General features: G+C 56.3%; 1 protein-coding gene across 3 annotated transcripts in view; it reads left to right on the top strand.

Moving 5' to 3' along the window:
- ZZEF1 (zinc finger ZZ-type and EF-hand domain containing 1) overlaps positions 1–16,888 on the top strand; it is a 47,691-nt gene that overhangs the window by 25,498 nt on the left and 5,305 nt on the right. For all 3 annotated transcript variants that reach the window (XM_078618454.1, XM_078618453.1, XM_078618452.1), the window contains exons 28-49: positions 478–619; positions 1,140–1,274; positions 1,923–2,022; positions 2,412–2,576; positions 3,001–3,123; positions 3,284–3,433; positions 3,582–3,711; positions 3,933–4,065; positions 4,960–5,125; positions 5,428–5,740; positions 6,345–6,616; positions 8,011–8,185; positions 8,537–8,675; positions 9,684–9,937; positions 10,860–10,991; positions 11,514–11,807; positions 12,193–12,293; positions 12,629–12,758; positions 13,444–13,583; positions 14,178–14,415; positions 15,353–15,496; positions 16,289–16,457. In XM_078618454.1, coding sequence (XP_078474580.1) covers positions 478–619; positions 1,140–1,274; positions 1,923–2,022; positions 2,412–2,576; positions 3,001–3,123; positions 3,284–3,433; positions 3,582–3,711; positions 3,933–4,065; positions 4,960–5,125; positions 5,428–5,740; positions 6,345–6,616; positions 8,011–8,185; positions 8,537–8,675; positions 9,684–9,937; positions 10,860–10,991; positions 11,514–11,807; positions 12,193–12,293; positions 12,629–12,758; positions 13,444–13,583; positions 14,178–14,415; positions 15,353–15,496; positions 16,289–16,457 — 3,745 coding nt within the window. The remainder of the gene's footprint in view (positions 1–477; positions 620–1,139; positions 1,275–1,922; positions 2,023–2,411; positions 2,577–3,000; positions 3,124–3,283; positions 3,434–3,581; positions 3,712–3,932; positions 4,066–4,959; positions 5,126–5,427; positions 5,741–6,344; positions 6,617–8,010; positions 8,186–8,536; positions 8,676–9,683; positions 9,938–10,859; positions 10,992–11,513; positions 11,808–12,192; positions 12,294–12,628; positions 12,759–13,443; positions 13,584–14,177; positions 14,416–15,352; positions 15,497–16,288; positions 16,458–16,888) is intronic.

The raw sequence follows: 16,888 nt of genomic DNA, 5'->3' as shown, positions 1-16,888 counted from the left end.
CCCCTTTGCAAGGCAAATATTTATTACAGTTTTGTGTTGACGATTTTATTTAAAGTATTTAACTTCTTTTTTTTTTACTGCTGCCAAAAAAATGGCAAGCAACGTTTCAATCAACTTCGGGGGTTGGTTGGGAGACCGTTAGGATAAAATCATGGGATTGGTGAAGAGTCATGGAAAGTTCCAGAAAGGATGGTGAAGAGAATCAAAGGAGGGACAGTAGGGGGTTCGGAGTGGCGCCTGAACGGAGCGATTCCCTGATGTGTGATGCGTGGTGTTGCGGAAAACTTAACAAAGACGGAAGTTCAAGACTGATTTTGCTACACTGCCTTTTCCTGCCCACAAAATATTATGGCCGAGTAAAAGTCCACTTCACGACGCCACCAATGACAACCCACATCTTTAACGTGTCAGCAATGTATGCATGATGTATGCATGATGTATGCATGTTGTTCACTGTTGCATGGACGGCGGTGTCAGCTGGCACAGAGGCAGGATAGCGTTGTGGAGCTTGTGGAGGAGAGTGGTGAGAAGGAGGGTGGCGAGAAGGAGGGTGGCGAGAAGGAGGATGCCAAGGAGGAGGATGGCGAGGAGAAGGGTGGACAGAAGTTGGACTCCTTGGGTGAGTGGCGGTCGTCAGAATGTGGAACAAATCCAACTGCTTCAAAGTTTTCTCACTCGTGTGGGCTCTGCCTTTTTCTGTGTCGCAGAAAAAACTACGCATAATTTTTCGATTTAAAGCTTTCGTGACCGCAGGGGTTCATCTTCTTGGTTCTTTCGGTAAAGTCACGTAGAAGGAAAATAATAAAATAATACAAATAAAACAATTAAATAATTCTTACGACGTTTCGGCCACAACCCAAGCAGCCGTCCTCAGGTGGAGAACAGGTCTGTCAAGTAGACAGTCAGACAGACCTGTTCTCCACCTGAGGACAGCTGCTTGCGTTGTGGCCGAAACGTCGTGAGAATTATTTTATTATGTTTTATTTTTATTCTTTTCCTTCTACGTGACTTTACCGAAAGAACCAAGAAGATAAACTACGCATAATTTACAATGTGCAATTAATGACAAGAACTTGTTGAAAAGTGAATGGGTTAATTATTATTGTTTAATTTCTTATTTTTTGCTAACACTTTCGCAGCCGAAATATCCATCCGCAAATGCCTCTTCCTGCTGAAACTGCCGCCCGTGAACTTCGACCCCAGCTGCGATTTTATTTCGGGCGTCCGTAATGCCGCCGAAGACTCGTGCGAGGACCCAGCCTCGGGCAGTGCAGGTGAGCGAGGGGCGTTGTGGGTAAGGGACGGCATTTTGGGTTGCAGGGATGAGTTTATGATTTTCGGGTGACATTTGTTTTAGATTTTTTAAGAAGAATTTTAATTCTTTTTTGCTTTTACAGATAATTTCCACGATGTACCAATCTAAAATGTCTCCGTGTTTTAACCATGGTGAAGTCGCCCGATGCCACATGGGGGGTGCTTGTTCCGTCTCCCATTTTCATTAGTAGCTGAAAACCCCCACATACACACACACAACGTGCAACGTTGGCCGGTGTTAGCCAAACATCCACGTGCTGAAAACTACCTGCACATCACTCAATTGGGATCACAGGCTGCAGCACCAGCAGCATCGCTCTACTTCCGGCAAAACGTGGCAGGACCCTTCTCTTAAAAAACCCGGAGGTTCTCCTGGGTAAACAAGCGTTATAATAATGATGATGTTTGCTCTTGTAAGAAGACGTATGCAATTACAATAAAACAAGAAACATGCTCCGTTCTGGCCACCGTGACTGCATGGGCCTTGGCGGGACCGTGCCGGCCGCGCCGTCGTAGCCAGGCCACCGCCGCTGCCGGGGTTTCACCGGCCGGCACAGGCGGCCTCCCCAACCTCACACGGCGTCGCCCCTCTCCCCAAACTTCACCAGGCGCTGCCCACGTCCGCCCTCCCGTCCGTGAGGAGAGACTCTACCCCTGGGTTGGTGACATCCTGGCCTTCGTCAAGGACAAGAAGGCGACCCCGGACGGGTGAGGGCAGCGGTGGGCACAGGAGGGAGAGTGTGGCCGAGGGGCGGTAGGTAGGCGGGCAAGAGGGTGGTCACAAACGTGATGCATCTTGTAAGTCATCTCGGTGAATCCATAACCTCCTACCAGCGGACCCTTCCACACTTCACGTCACCACCACTTGGTGAATAGGTGGCTGTTGGTGTCGCTGTGTGCATGCGCGAGTGAGGGTGTGCTTGTGTGTGAGCGAGTGTCATTGGTGCTCTCTAACAGCACTTGCCCCAACAGTCTGTTAAGGCTACACGGGGGGGATTTTTCTCTTTGTTTTGTCAGTGAGCGTCAGCTGCTGCAGGACGAATAGGTTCCAGACATTGACATTCCACCACCGGACGTGCGTGCGTGCGTGCGTGCAGTGTGCTGCAGGCGGTGACGCAGCAGGCAGCCTTGGCGCAGAAACGCGTGGCGTCCCTGGCGCGCGTCAATGGCAGCCTGCACTCGGCTCTCTACGATCTCGAGATGGTGGCCCCAGCGCTCGCCTACCTGCAGGGCCTGCTCGCTCACCAGCTCGCGCTGCCGCGGTACAAGCCCGGCTCCTTTGAGCCGTTTGGCTGCCCCCCCCTCCCCTCGGAATCCATCCCACGGTTCATATCTCACCTCCCTCCCCTCCCTCCCTCCCCTTCTCGCAGGGATGTAAACGTCAGTGGCACTGACTGCCGCAGTGACGTCCCTGGCCAGGACCCCGGGAACCTCACAGCTCCCTATTTGTTTCCCACCTTTGTTTACCCCCCCCCCCCAATTCCCCCTGAACTCTCTTAATCTTCCCTTAACTTTGTGCCCCCCTCATAAATTTCTGACCCATTCTCAGGCAAACCGATTGTGGTAGCGGTAGAGTTGTGGTTGGGTTTACGGTTGCATGTTGTGGATGTCTTGACGGTTGTGGCTAAGTTGTGGTAGCGGTGGGGGTTGTATCGCCGTGATGATGGTTTGTGTGTCGTGGTGTAGGTACCCACTTGAGGGGGTGAGGACGTGTGGGCCGGAGCTGGCGGCCGCCATGCAGGAGCGGTACCGCGAGCTGCTCGGCACCCTCACGCAAACGCTGCGACTGCCATCGCTGCACGCCGACAGGTCAGCCACCGTGGCTGGCACACGCCCGCTCACCGATTCGTCCGCCCCACGCGCGTCTCTGCGGTGACCCCGGCCGCGTCTCTGCGGTGACCCCGGCTGCGTCTCTGCGGTGACCCCGGCCGCATCTCTGCGGTGACGCTTGGATGTCTGCTCCCTGCAGCTCGCGCGTGGCGCTGGCTACGGCCGCCCTGCACCTGCTGTGCCTCGACTGGGAGCCCAGCGAGGCCTCGCTGCTCACGGAGGCCGAACTCCCCGAGATCCTCGTCGGCATCGCCCTCGGGACCACCGCTACCGTCCTCTCGCTGCCGTGGTAACGTGGGGCCGTGGGGGGTGACCTGGGGAAAGGCCGAGGGATCGCGAGTGTCACGGCCGCTCTGTAAACCTTGGGACTCGTTGAAGCACCACGTGAACCTGCGCCTAACGCTTTGCTCACAACCACCCCACCGCCCCCCACCTAGCGAGTCGGCAGACGCAGCGGAGGAGCTGGCTGCCTGGGAGAAGGAGCAGCGCTGGCTCCAGGAGTTCTCGTCCGACAGCGCCGATTGGCTCCGCCAACTCCACGATGCCAAGCCGGACAAGTGCAAGAAGGTGAGGGGGGGGGGAGAAGCTCGGCCCAGCCGTTAGGGGTTGGGGGTAGAGCCAGGGGGGGGAACCAAGGGGTATGGATAGGGGGTAGGGTTGGTGTTGGGGTACAGTTAGGGTTATGGGTAGAGCTAGAGGTGTTCAGGTTGTGTGGTAAGGATTAGGGGTAGATCTATACACGTGTATAAGAGTGCTTGTGCGTGTGTGTGTGTGCGTGCTGCGAGCAGGCGTTTCTGGTGAAGTACGGGGAGCGGCTGCACCGCGAGACCCTCTGCAGCGCGTGCCGTTCCCTGCCGCTGCACGGCTGCTTCCGCTGCCTGCAGTGCACCGACTGCACCCTGTGCATCGACTGCTTCGTCGGTGAGCCGCGACTCGGCTGTTGTAAACCCCTGGGAGAAAAAATAAAATAAAAAAACGTCGGCTTAAAAATGTCACGCGACAAACGCTGTAACGCAGTGGCAGAGTGTGCGCCGTGGAACAGATGTCACTTTTGCTGGACAAATGGCTAAATTGCAAAGCTGCCAGCTACAAACGGCACTGTCAAATAATTTGTCACAGATAAAGAATGTAATACGTTTCTTGCATTGAGCAAAGAGACGACGATGATGATGATGGGAGGAGGGAATTCAAAAGTGGAGCAGTGTGAGGAACGAAGCACGAAAATAAGTGTTGTGACCTGCAGTGTGGTGAGTGAGTGAGTAGGTCACTGAGTGGGTGGGTAAATGAGTGGCTCCATAAGTATTGTGGCCTGCAATGTGGTGGTTGAACACCGTGTAGATGAGCTGAAGCGATCGGTGTGGTGGGCCTGGGTCTTCACACTTAAACAAGAGTTCTCTTAGAGGGAGCTCCGTGATATCCGGTTCTGCGGGCCGTCCTCTCAAACGACAGGTCGGCAGCGCTCTGCGCGAGCTGCCAATGTAATCTTCATCTCGTGATGTGACACAGTTTGGATGCGAATCAGGAAAGATTAAAACATTGATAGAAATAATATGATTTATTCAAAACAAGTTGAGCAACTTATACCGTTTTCCAAAACGGAATTATCTCTCTGTAATTGCCACAACTGTCGCCGTGTGTGTGCATGTACCCACGTTTAACAGTGGTGCTGCGCGCGTACAGACACACACACACTTGTGCGTATGTGTACCCACACTGGGCGGTGGTGGCATTGCGCGTGTACACATACACGTGTACACATACACGTGTGTGCACGTACCCACACTTGGCGGTGGCGCCGTGCGTGTCCTCACACAGGCGGGGTGAAGCCCAGCGGCCACGACTCGTCACACGAGCTGCTGCGCCTGGAGGCGGCGTGCGCGTCGTGCAGGGGCCTCCTGCTGCGCAGCCGCGTCTCCTGCTTCTCCTGCCCCGGCCTCCTGCTCTGCCTGGGCTGCCAGACCCACAGCAAGTTCCCTCCTGGGTAACGGCAGTAGCGGACCTCGTGACACATCCCCCCCCCCCCCACTCCGCGGTGTAAGATGCGTGCGCGAATGGTCTCAGCCAGGCCTCCAAATAAAAACTGACTCGGGGGGGGGGGGGGGGTGGAGGGTGGAGGGAAAGAAAAAAAAACGACCACGTTAACTCTGGTAGATGAGATGGAGTCGAGATGGATTGCGTGTCAACCGCGTCTAAACGTTAAACCGCTGTGGCAGCATCCGTACGTTTGTGGGAAATGATTCAAGACAGCCGGAGCGTAACTGCTCGCCCCCCTTGCCCCCGCAGGCACACGGCGCAGCACGCGGTGGACACGGAGCCCTCCGCGGTGTTCCTTACGAGCGACGAGTCGGGCTGGCCCTACCTGCAGACGCTCGCCTGGCATGTGCTCTCCGTGCTCGCGCTCAGGGGCACTCCCAGCGGCTTCGCCTCCCGGCTCCCCGCGCCCTCCGCCCGCTGTGCTCAGCTCCTCATCCAGCGCTTGCGCAGCACGGGCGAGGAGGAGGAGGAGCACGGGGACGAAGCGGCGGCACTCGTGCGCCAGAGCCGGCAGCAGAGGATTCTGGGACTCTTGGCAGCCATGTTGCCACCACCCACGGAGGTAACGGTTGACCGGCGGTGACGCCGCCGGCCCGTGTGAGACTGCACCGATTTTTGCAGTGCCGATGTCCTGCTGGTGGTGTCGGTGTCGGAGAAATCTGTGTTCCCCCGTGGCTAATCTGTTCCTCCCTGGGAGACTCGCATTCCTACGTAGGTGTCCATGGTTGCGCTTTACAGCTGTCCGATGTGTTTTCGGGTTGTACCGTGTTGTAAATAAATAGTTATAACCATGCTTATTTTCCCACATCGCAACTTAAAGTGAGCCGAGAGTATTTGCAGAAGTTCAATTAAACCAATTCTTTCTTGCGTGTAACTGACAGCCACGGGCGTTAGGAGTGTTAAAAACTGTCAGAAGCCGTATTGCAGGCTTACGTCGCATGAACTGCAGTTAAAGGATTTAAGTAATCTTTATTTATACTGTAAGTACAGCAAGTGCAAAACCAATACGATAAAATGTAGAATGGAAAGTTTGGGCTTACTGCTATCGCGATAACCGTCATAATAAATCGGGATATCGTATCGCAAATAATGATATTCTGGCATCGCTACTACAATTAAGACTGCCCCCCCCCCGCCCACCCAACACTTCCTCTCCTGACTCCCAGCCGCTCCCCGAGGCGCTGTCTCCGCTGGTGCCGCTGCTGCTCGACGCGGTGTCCCCCAGGAGCGGCTGGCGCTCGGGGCCCGGGCTTCCCCACATGGCGCTGGCGCTGCTGGGACGCACGCTGCCCTTCGTGGCGCCGGCGCAGGCCGACTCTGCCACGGCGGTGAGGGCGGCGGCAGCGACGACGACGGCGCGGTCGGCCGCGCCGCCGCCACCGGACGGATGGGCGGCCCTCGCTCACCTCATCGGCCTGGGGGCCACCGTCACCAACGGGTGGGTGGGTTGGGCGCCACGAGAGAGCTAATCGTCGTGGGCACGTTCGGTATTCGTGTCATTTTTGTGGCGCAAGGCCATCTCTAGCGACGGTGCCGTGTGTCACGGACGCAGTCTGCTGTAGTTTCGCAGTAAGGGGGGGAGATATGTTGCTATGCGTTTACAAATTGAGTTTTTTTTTTGGGTACATTTTCAAGTTTTGTAAAATTTGGTCCGTGATGGCGGCACACGATGGGCCTACTCTTTCATAATGACGTCACAGGGTCTTGATCTTCTCTGTGAAGCAAATGACTGCGTATATATTAATAATAATGACGTAACGTGTCAGATTTTGCAGACAAGTCCAACTCAGAAGCGCGGAGCCAAGCTCAGGGAGGCTCAACAGCCTGACCAAACAGATAGAGGCCTTTAGATGTTTCTTGAAAGTCTGAGTGCATTTGATGTTGTGGATGTGCAAAGGGATGGAGTTCCACACGGAGGGGGCGATGGCAGAGAACCGACATGACCGTGGTTGCCGAAGCAGATTTTGATTGGCACTGCTGCGTAGGGGTTCTACACACCGTCGAATTCACTCTGGTGGCCTGCCAAATTTGACCCGTGAACCGCTGGCCCATGTCGCTGCCATGCTCCACATTGGTCATTGCAGGATGATGAAGGGAGGGGGAGAGATCCAGTACCGGCTCCGATGACAATCGCCCCTGATGTTGGCCGTGGTGGGGAATCGAGCTCAGTTCGCTCACAATCGGCCGAAAACCCAGAGTGTATGCACCAGGATCGAAGGCGTACCGGTCCGGCGCTCTAACTTCTTGAGCCACCTGGCAGGCGGCTATATAAATGCCTTCTGCCATACTCTGGGAAGCTTCCACAGTGGTGTAACGGTCAGTAGCGCACCAGACTTCTAAAACCAGAGGTCGCCAGGGCGATTCCATCTCCCGGCGTGGCAGTTTAAACAACGGTGCAAGTTCCTTAAAATCCGTCCCCGACGCCTCTGTCCACCCAGCAATGGGTTCGCCGCAGGGAGTCACTTGTGCCCGTCGCGTGTGGTGGGGTAAAGCGTGGGTACTCCCACTTCTTCCTGCATGCCTGGGAAGGGCCAGCACCAGAGCTTCCTCCTCGTGCAAAACGTTCCACCGGCAGATTCAAACGAAATGTCGAATCTCATGGAGACATTTGGTTCAGAGAATTGTTCTTCATCTGGTGTGATCTAAAAAACAAAAACGCTTGTACACAAGGCAATTTAATTTTAAAATATTGGGTGGCCGGGAGAGTCTTACGATGCAAACTTGGCCCAGATGGCTACGTGGCATAGCCCAAAAATCTGTTATGAAGCAATTGCCAACCGCAGCGGTATCTTTACCTCCCCGACTCCACCTGTGCGTGGTTGATGCCCGCAGGACTGGCCGGCTGGACTGGGCTAGCGCCATCACCGCTATTCTGCACGCGCTCGCAGCGCAGCCCCGCTGGAGCCCAGCGCTCTGCTCGTTCTGCAGCGACCGTCTCTCGTGCCTGCCCACCGACCTCTCCTGGGACAACATCAGCTACCTGCTCTTAACGGCCATCCCGAGCGAGGTGACGTCACGGGGCTAGGCAGGTGACGTCACGGGGCTAGGGCGGGCTAGGGAGGTAAAGTCACGGGGTGAGGGAGGAAACTTCACGGGGCTGGCGAGGTGACGTTACTTACACGTGAACGTCTTTGCAACCAATTGTGAGCAGTTGAGGCAGACGCGCGATCTGCCCCGACCCCTGGACCCCATTTACTGACCCTGTCTCCCCGCGTGCTCACCTTGTGACCTCGCGTGCTCGCCTTGTGAACACACCTGCCGACAACCTTAACGTCGTGATCCTTTATCCCGGACCCGGTGACCCTGCTCGCTGACCTCTCGACCCCACCCCCACGTGCGCTGTGACCCCGTGACCCAGCTTCGCGTGCTGGGTTTGGGCGTGCGAGCCCAGCGGGAGGACGCGAGCGGCCATCGGCAGGACGTCGTCGCGGTCAGGCGTTTCACGGAGAAGCGGGAGAGCGTCGTGGTGGATTGTCGCACGCGCCTCTTCTGCAAGGGTGAGAGAGAGCGAGCGAGCGCCGCCGCTACCACCCACGCCGCTCATTCTCACTTCCCAGATATCGTCCTGAATGTGCTCTGTGCAGTTGCGATTAAAACGTCGCTTTTCAAATCGATTAAGTTTGGATGGGCGAGCTGAAACGATGACAATTGGCGCATCGTTAAAACGGTTGCACGCAAAGGTGACTCGTTTAATTTGCTTTGGCCGTGTCGGGTGGTGGGAGCGGTCTCAGTGACACGGATGTGGTCAGAGCATCACGTGGCCTTACCCAAAAGTTAATTATGAATCGTGATAATTTGCGTGCGAAAATCTTCGTGTTAAATTAATATTCACATAATAAAGCCTATGGTCAGACACAGGTAGAAGATACAATGTAGTGTGGTGGGGATGAGTTTGGGATAAATAAAATTGTATTTCGTATTTTTAAGGATAATTTTGAATCCTTGTATTTTGGGATCATTTGCATGATGTAACATTTTTACTCATCTTCGTACTCACAAAAGGGGGTTGTCAATGGGTTAGGGATAGGGGATCAGTTTGGGATTTGGTTTGAGGTTAAGGTTGGGGTTTGGGTTAAGGATAGGGTTAGAGTTATGGTGTGAGGGTTGGTCGGTGATAGGGTTGGGGTTAGTGAATTGGATATGGATAATCTTCAGGGGATATGCATATGGATAGGGTCAGAGTTATGGATAGGGTCAGGGATGATACAGTTATGGTTTTGGATAGGGATGTGGAGAGGCTTGGCGACAGGGTTATGAAGAGAGTTAGGGTTTGGGTTAGGTTTGTCTTTTTTCGTATGGCACGTTGCAGAGATAAGCAACTGATCTTTGGGGGTTGGGGTTCAGGATGGGGTTAGGGTTTCGGTTAGCGCCGGGGATAGAGATACGGATCGGCTTTGATATTGGACTTGGGGATAATGGTGAGCGGTCGGCGAGGATTTGCCCGCGGCTTCTCACCGTGTTTCTCGCCGACCCCGTTGTCTTCTTGCCGCCACCGGCGCCGTCAGTGGACGACGACTCCCTGAAGCTGGCGCCGCAGGGACGGGCCCCGCTGGACGTGGTGATGGCGGCGCCGGGCGTCGGCGAGCACACCGAGCGGCTCCTCCTCTTCACCGGCATCGCCGGCCTCCTGCTGCAGCGGGCCGGCAAGCCGCCCTCTCTGCCGCAAAGGATTGTGGGAGCGACGGAGGGGGTGGCGCTGAGCTACAACGAGTCCCTGGTGCTGGCTCTGAGCCTCAAGGCAATCCTGCACCTGCTGCAGGTCGGTAGCCACGAGGCACCAGCAGGGCTCGCATGAAGAGGCGGTGATGGCGCAGCCCCACAATTCCCTGCTCGTGCCACTGCTGACAGAAAGGCCTCCGCTCGAAAGAGCTCTGGAGGGTGTTTGGAGTAATCTTGCTAAGCTGACATCACAAGCTGTGGTGTAACCAAATTGTACTGCCGGGTAGACGGAGGAGGAGGCGATTCAAGGAACTTGCTCCATTGTTTCAGCTGTTGCGTCGGGATGATGGAACCAAACCGGCGACCACTGGGGTAAGGGTATTGGGAGAGATGGGTGATGGGGGAGGGCAGAGAGGGATGTGGGGTGGTGGTATGAGATGGTCAACCCACGGCACCTGAGTGTGTCCCGTGACCTGCCAGCGAGCCTTCGACACTTCGCCTGGCCTCAAAGTGCACCTAGCCTGGCACAAGCTTCATGATGATGTCACCGCCACTTGGTGGCGCATGGTGGCCGTTGTTGTTGATGGTTGATGGGGGAGGGCGGCGGGCAATGGGTAGAGGGGTGATGGAGGATATGGGGACCGAAAGACATAACTGCTGTACAGCACACACACACACACACGTGTCCTGTACACCACCACACACATACCCTACACACACACACGCGTGTCCTGTACACCACCACACACATACCCTACACACACACACATGTCCTGTACACCACACACACCCTACACACACACGTGTCCTGTACACCACCACACACACACACACACCCTACACACACACACACGTACCCTACACGCACCAGTATACACATCTATATACACACCCTACACACACACACACGTACCCTACACACACCAGTATACACATCTATATACACACACACGTACCCTACACACACACACACACATCTATATACACATCACATGTATTCTGTGGGGCCTGTGCCGTCTCAGAACTCACAGGACGGTGAGGCGCAGGGCGAGGCACTGGCCGCCATCTTCCGATCCAGCCTCCTGCCGCAGCTGGGGCCGCTGGCGCTGAGGGGCACGGGGTTGAGCTCCGCCTGGCTCCTGCCCGAGCTCCAGGTGAGGCCACACGGCGAGCGTGGTGAGCGTGGTGAGGGTGGTGAGCGTGGTGAGGGTGGTGAGCGTGGCGAGCGCGGTGAACGTGGCGAGGGTGGCGAGGGTGATGAGCGTGGTGTGGGTGGTGAGCATAGCGAGGGTGGTGAGGGTGGTGAGCGTGGCGAGGGTGGCGAGCGTGGCGAGGGTGGCGAGCGCGGCGAGGGTGGCGAGCGTGGTGAGCGCGGTGAGCGCGGTGAGGGTGGCGCGAGGCCGGTATTTGGGTGGTCAGCATGGTGAAGAGAGTGATTGGCGTGGTGAGGCTCGTAAGGGTGATACGGATGGTGGGAGGGGTGGTGAGGATGCTGGTGGTTTGAAAGACGAGGGTGGTGGTGGTGGTGAGGCTGTTGGTGATTATTGCGGCTTGCCAGCTAGTGCTGGCTTTGCTGGCTTTGCTGGCTTTGCTGGTACTGTTGCTGTCGTTACTGGCGTTGCTGCTGGTGGCGCGTCGTTAATGGGGAGTGTCCCTCTCGCTGTTCTCTACCCCAGATGCTATCCCTGATGCAGTACCTCGGAGAAGGAGACCCCAGTGAAGGGGGGGGCCCCGGTGTAGGGGACCCCGGTGTAGGGGACCCCGGTGTAAGGGACCCCGGTGTAGGGGACCCCGGGAATTCTCCAGTGACCCCCTCGGCCCAGCCTGCGGAGGAGCAGGATCCCAAGGGGAGACCACAGGGAGATGGGGTGGAGGAGGAGGAGGAAGACGATGAGGCGGTAGACAGTACTGGTGCGAGTCCTGAAGACCCCCTGGAGGACCTGCCAGAGCCCACCAAAGTCTTACTCAAGGTGTGAGGACGCTTGGAGCACGCACGGTGCCTTCAGCGCATTCGGCGTCGCTAGCCTGTGACGATGGTCTTAGCCATCATCGGTTATCATCATGAATCATCATCATCATCCTTGGCATCATTATTGATCTCATCACAGTCATCTGTGCGCCTGTGCCTTCATATTTGGCAGCATCATTATAGTCATCTTCAACCTGTGTCTGTCATCATATGCGTTATCTTTGTCATAATTGTCATCAACATCAAAGTCATCATTGTCTTCATCTTTCTCAACATTGTTGTCTTCGGCATGACAACCAGCCGCTAGTTGTGCAAGCGCTGATGTTGGGAATGGTGAGGAAGCACGTGGTTCTCTCTCTCCCCCCTGCCCCCCCCGTCGCCTGCAGCTGTGCCGGGATTCTCTGGGCGCAGAGCCGCATGACCTGCGAGCGCTGTGGGAGCGCCACTCCGGCCCGCTCCACTCGTTCGCACTCGAGCTGCACAAACAGTGAGCTCATCCTCCTCCCCTCAAACTCCCTCCCCCACCTGCCTGCCTGCCTTCCTGTCACCACACGGTAGTGTAGCGGTTAACACATTGCGCTATGAACCCATCGACCAGAGTTACATTTCCGCACCAGTGATGATGATCTGAACCGGTCCTAAGTCGTCTCAGTGCAGTGTGTCAACATCGCCACTGGGGAGACAAAGGCGCCGAGGCATGGTGCTGGCCACCACCTCCCCACGTGCCTTCAGCCTTCATAGGCGCTCGCTGAACGGCACTTGCACCAACAGTCTGTTCAAGGCTACACGGGGGATCTTTGCCTTTGTCGCCACGCGGTTCAGGTTGGGGGGCTCATCGCTGACGGGGGGGGAGGAGGAGGGCGTGGCGCGGGAGGCTCCCGCCGATGCCTTTGCCCCCCAGGTGCCCTGGGAAACCCACTTGGACCGCGGCGCCGTGGTGCTGCCCGCCAAGGTGAGCACCGCCGGGGGTTGGGGGGGGGTCCCTGACGGCAGTGAGCCGCTGTGGCCGCGCAGGAATGCTGCCAATCGGTGCACATTACCCATTGTGACACGTGGGGAGGCCTTCTTCTAGACGGTGGCCCGCAGTGTTGCTTGGGTCGCCAGGAGCCGGGGGCGGTACAGCAAATTGCGGGCTGATCTCCATCTGTCGCTTGTTTCACGGGATCGAGCGTTGCCCGCTTGCACGCGTGGGTTTTCCCCGGTTTACTCCCACATGTGTACACGCTCGTCATTCATTTCCTGAAATCATCTTAATATAGAGAGGGCGGCAGAGCTTGGGCAATTTTTGGAAGCGCCGGCTGACCCGCCTGGCTGCTGCCTTCCAGCTCGGCATCTGTGGTTCCACAGCGATTTTGCAATTGAGGTTTGCATGAACGACGACGCTATAAAAAATAAATAATCATTACACTCAACGTTGTTGTTGACGACGACGATGATGATCGTGACAATAACCGATGATAACACTGATGGTGGTGGTGGCGATGTCGACAATGACACCGATGATGATGGTTTTGATGCAACTTAACGAAGATTCCGATTCCGATACTGTCGACGATGACGCTGTTGACGATGCCGAGCGATGAGAGGATTATCCGAGCAGCTAATCCTGTGTGTGCGGTACACCGTGCGCGGTGTAGCCGGTGCCGGGGGTATGCCGCCGGGCGGTGCCCTACAGCGCCGTGGCGGCCGTGCCGGTCGCGGTGTGCAGCGAGGAGCCGGTGCTCACCGCGACGGCGGGCAAGATCGTCCGCCAGCGCAGCGCCCAGCTCCTGCAGCAGTGAGTGCCACGTCTACATCACTCCACTCTACCCATCTCGCTACTCTCCTGTACTCTGCACGATCCTCCACTCTCCACCAGCCTGTACTCGAGCAGCTCCTGCAGTAGAGAGTGTCGCACCTATATCTACATCACCCTCCGCTACTCTCTGTACCCTGATCTCCACTCTACCCAAGTGTTCCAGATCCTGCACAAATGAGCGGAGGGGGCACCCAGATCTGAATCGCCCTACATCACTCTACTCTAGACCACTCTAATCTACATTACTCTACTATCCGCCTCTCTCCTCTACTCTACTGTCCACTTGCCTACTCTACCATGCCCTGCAGCAGTGAGTGGGGAGAGAAATTCCAGGTCTACATGAACTGTACTCCATCCTTTATTATTCGCTCCACCACTATTCACTCCTCATCTCTCCTCCCTACCTGTCTAATCTGTACAACTCTACTCTCTCCGACAACACTCATGTACTTTACCCTCCTCTACTCTCTACTTCTCTCCTCTGCCGTTGTTTATCCCATTGTTAGTGTTGATCCCATTGTCGTCGTCGTCGTTGTTGTTGTTGACCTGGCCTCCCTGTGTCCCCACACTCAGGGCCCTGCAACCACGCAAGGGGGCGACCTCGGGCTCCACCGCGGGGTCCTCCCGCTCGCAGATCACGCACGCCTTCGCCACCCTGTGCGCACGTCACATGATCTCGCACCTGCTGTCCCACTGGTCGGCCTTCGGGGTCAGAGCCGTTCACGAAGCGCTGGGATTGGCCGAGCCGAGTCACATGGCCTACCTGCTCGATATACTCCTGAAGCAAGATGGCCCGGAGAAGCTTCAGAAGGTGAGGCGGTTGTTGCGATGACGTCGCCCGGCGTCGTGGGCCCCCTGTTAAAAATGTCAGCCTAACCTGAAGGTGGTCCAGGGGTCGGAGCACGGAGATCCTGGGTTCGAATCCGGGTGTTGGTCCGATAAATCCGTCGCTTAAACTGAGCGGTGACATGGCCCAGCGGTAGCGCGTTCGTCGCTTGTTTGCGGAGGTTCACGGTTTCAAATCCGGCAGGCCGCCCTGGTTATTACTGCGGTGCGCGTTAATCGTACTGACACTACGCGCCGTCTGCTTCGAAGTGGACGGTAAAGATGGCAAGGGTAGCCCATTGTGTGCTGGCGTCAGGGTCCGAATTGGCCAAATTCGGCAATTACACTGCAAATTACTCAATTGGGATCATACCCACAGCAGCAGTCATCGCCCCCTACTGGAAGAGTAGTGCCCCAAATCGCTATTTCATACGAGACTCATCCTCGTCTCTTGAGTTCTGAACCGTTAAACAAAATAAACTCGTAATCAACGTTTTTGGGTTAGATCGCGTTATTTATAAATGTGTCGTAACCCTCCACCAGCCGACACGGCCAATCAGCAACAAAAGTGTCACGTTGACAAAAGATAAATAGTTCACTACTTTAGCCCACGGGTGTGTTTAAGCGTGAAACCACAACATTTACTAATTTTTTTAGCAAAAAAAGTCTTAGCCCAGTCACCAATGGCTTAGACAGCCTTACATAGACACAGAGATTCGCATAGAGATCCATTTACTCACATAATGATCCATAAGTGGTGATGACGGTTGTGGTCGTGGTGATGATGGTAGTGATGATGATGACGACGACGGCGGCGATGATAGTGGTTGCGGTGGTGCTGCTGTTGATGGGAGATGGTGATGTTGTTACTGATGCCAGTGGTGGCGACGATGATGATAATGATGATGATGGTGGGGGTCTAGATACTGGAGGAGGTGGTGCCGCACTGCGACCCTCCCCTGCTGGAGGCCCTGGCGCTTACTGCCGCTCGCTTCCTGGCGGAGCCCGTGGTGGTGCAGCGCATGCGGGAATCGCCGCACCCTTACCCAAGCGAGTACAAGCGAGAGGTGCGTCACCCGCTCGCCCGCTCGCCGGCTCGGCCTCTCATCCACCACCCGCTCACACGCCTACTCGTTCACTCTGTTGACCCACTCGCTCACTCACCCGCTCGCCCAGCCACACATTCACCTGCTCACCGATCCTGCCACCGAATGTCCACCTGTGGAACCATTCGAACCATTCGACGTGGTCGCTGATCGACTGGTGGACCCATTTGTGCTGCTGGAGAGACACAGGCAGTGGCCGGATTGGGGAGATTTAAGAAACTTGCTCCGTAGTTTGAACTGCCGTGCCGGGAGATTGAACCGGCGACCTGCAATCCAGCACTGTGGAGGCAGCGAGAGTTGGTGGATCACCACGGATTTGTGAAACTCTCTCCCCCTACCCATGGGCGTCAGTCACCAACTGGCTTGCCAGGGTACGATCGCAGTCCAGCAAGCGGATTAATTTCCACCTGTATTCCATCTGTACAGGGATTGAGTGTTACACCCCCCCCCTTTGCACACGTGGGTTTTCCGCAGGTACTGCAGCTTTCTGCCACATGCGTAAACAACCCAAACATCACAATGTTGGGACCGCAGAGCTTGGAAAATTGTTGCCGCTGCTTCCAGCTTGTCCGATTCAGAGGCGCCGCGAAACCCATCGCTCTCTCCAACAGTGACCGAAAACTGCGCGCGAGACAAATCCTAAATAAAAAATGTAACAGAAGCTGCTGCTGTTGCTGCTGCTGCTGCTGCTGTTGCTGCTGCTGCTGCGGCTGCTGCTGTTGCTGCTGCTGCTGCTGTTCCCTCCTCTCGCAGGAGAGTCTCTACTTCCCGGGGGCGGCGTTCCTGTCGGTGTGCCTGCACCCGTGCTGCAGCACTGGCTCCACCAACGACCAGCTCATCGTCTCCACCGTGCCGACCCACGACCTTCACCGCCACGAACGCTGCGGCCCCGCAGACTACTGGGAGCCCTTCAGCATCGCCGGTGAGGCCCGTGCGAGTGTGGGGTCAGTGGTGCCAGTGGATGGGGTGGGCGGTGCCAGTGGATGGGGTGGGTGGTGCCAGTGTGGGGTGGGCGGTGCCTAGTGAGTGGGGTTGGGCGGTGCCTAGTGAGTGGGGTGGGCGGTGCCATTGTCAGGTGGGCGGTGCCTAGTAAGTGGAGTGGGCGGTGCCATTGTCAGGTGGGTGGTGCCTAGTGGGTGGAGTGGGCGGTGCCTAGTAAGTGGGGTAGGCGGTGCTAGTGGGTGGGGTGGGCGGTGGCGTTGTGGGTTGACGGTGGCGGTGGCAGTAGATGTGTGTATGTGTATTGAACTTCTTTCGCACCATACGTAGCCACCCATGCTAATCGGAGGTGCGGGGGAAGGACAACAAACTAAACACAAAAATAACTTTTGAAGAAATGAGTTTTCAATCTCG

The sequence above is a fragment of the Lampetra planeri genome, chromosome 57 (assembly GCF_965212315.1).
Source record: "Lampetra planeri chromosome 57, kcLamPlan1.2.h2, whole genome shotgun sequence".
Lineage (NCBI taxonomy): Eukaryota > Metazoa > Chordata > Hyperoartia > Petromyzontiformes > Petromyzontidae > Lampetra > Lampetra planeri.
Note: the sequence above shows the minus strand (reverse complement) of the source record. Positions and strands in the feature narration are given on the sequence as shown.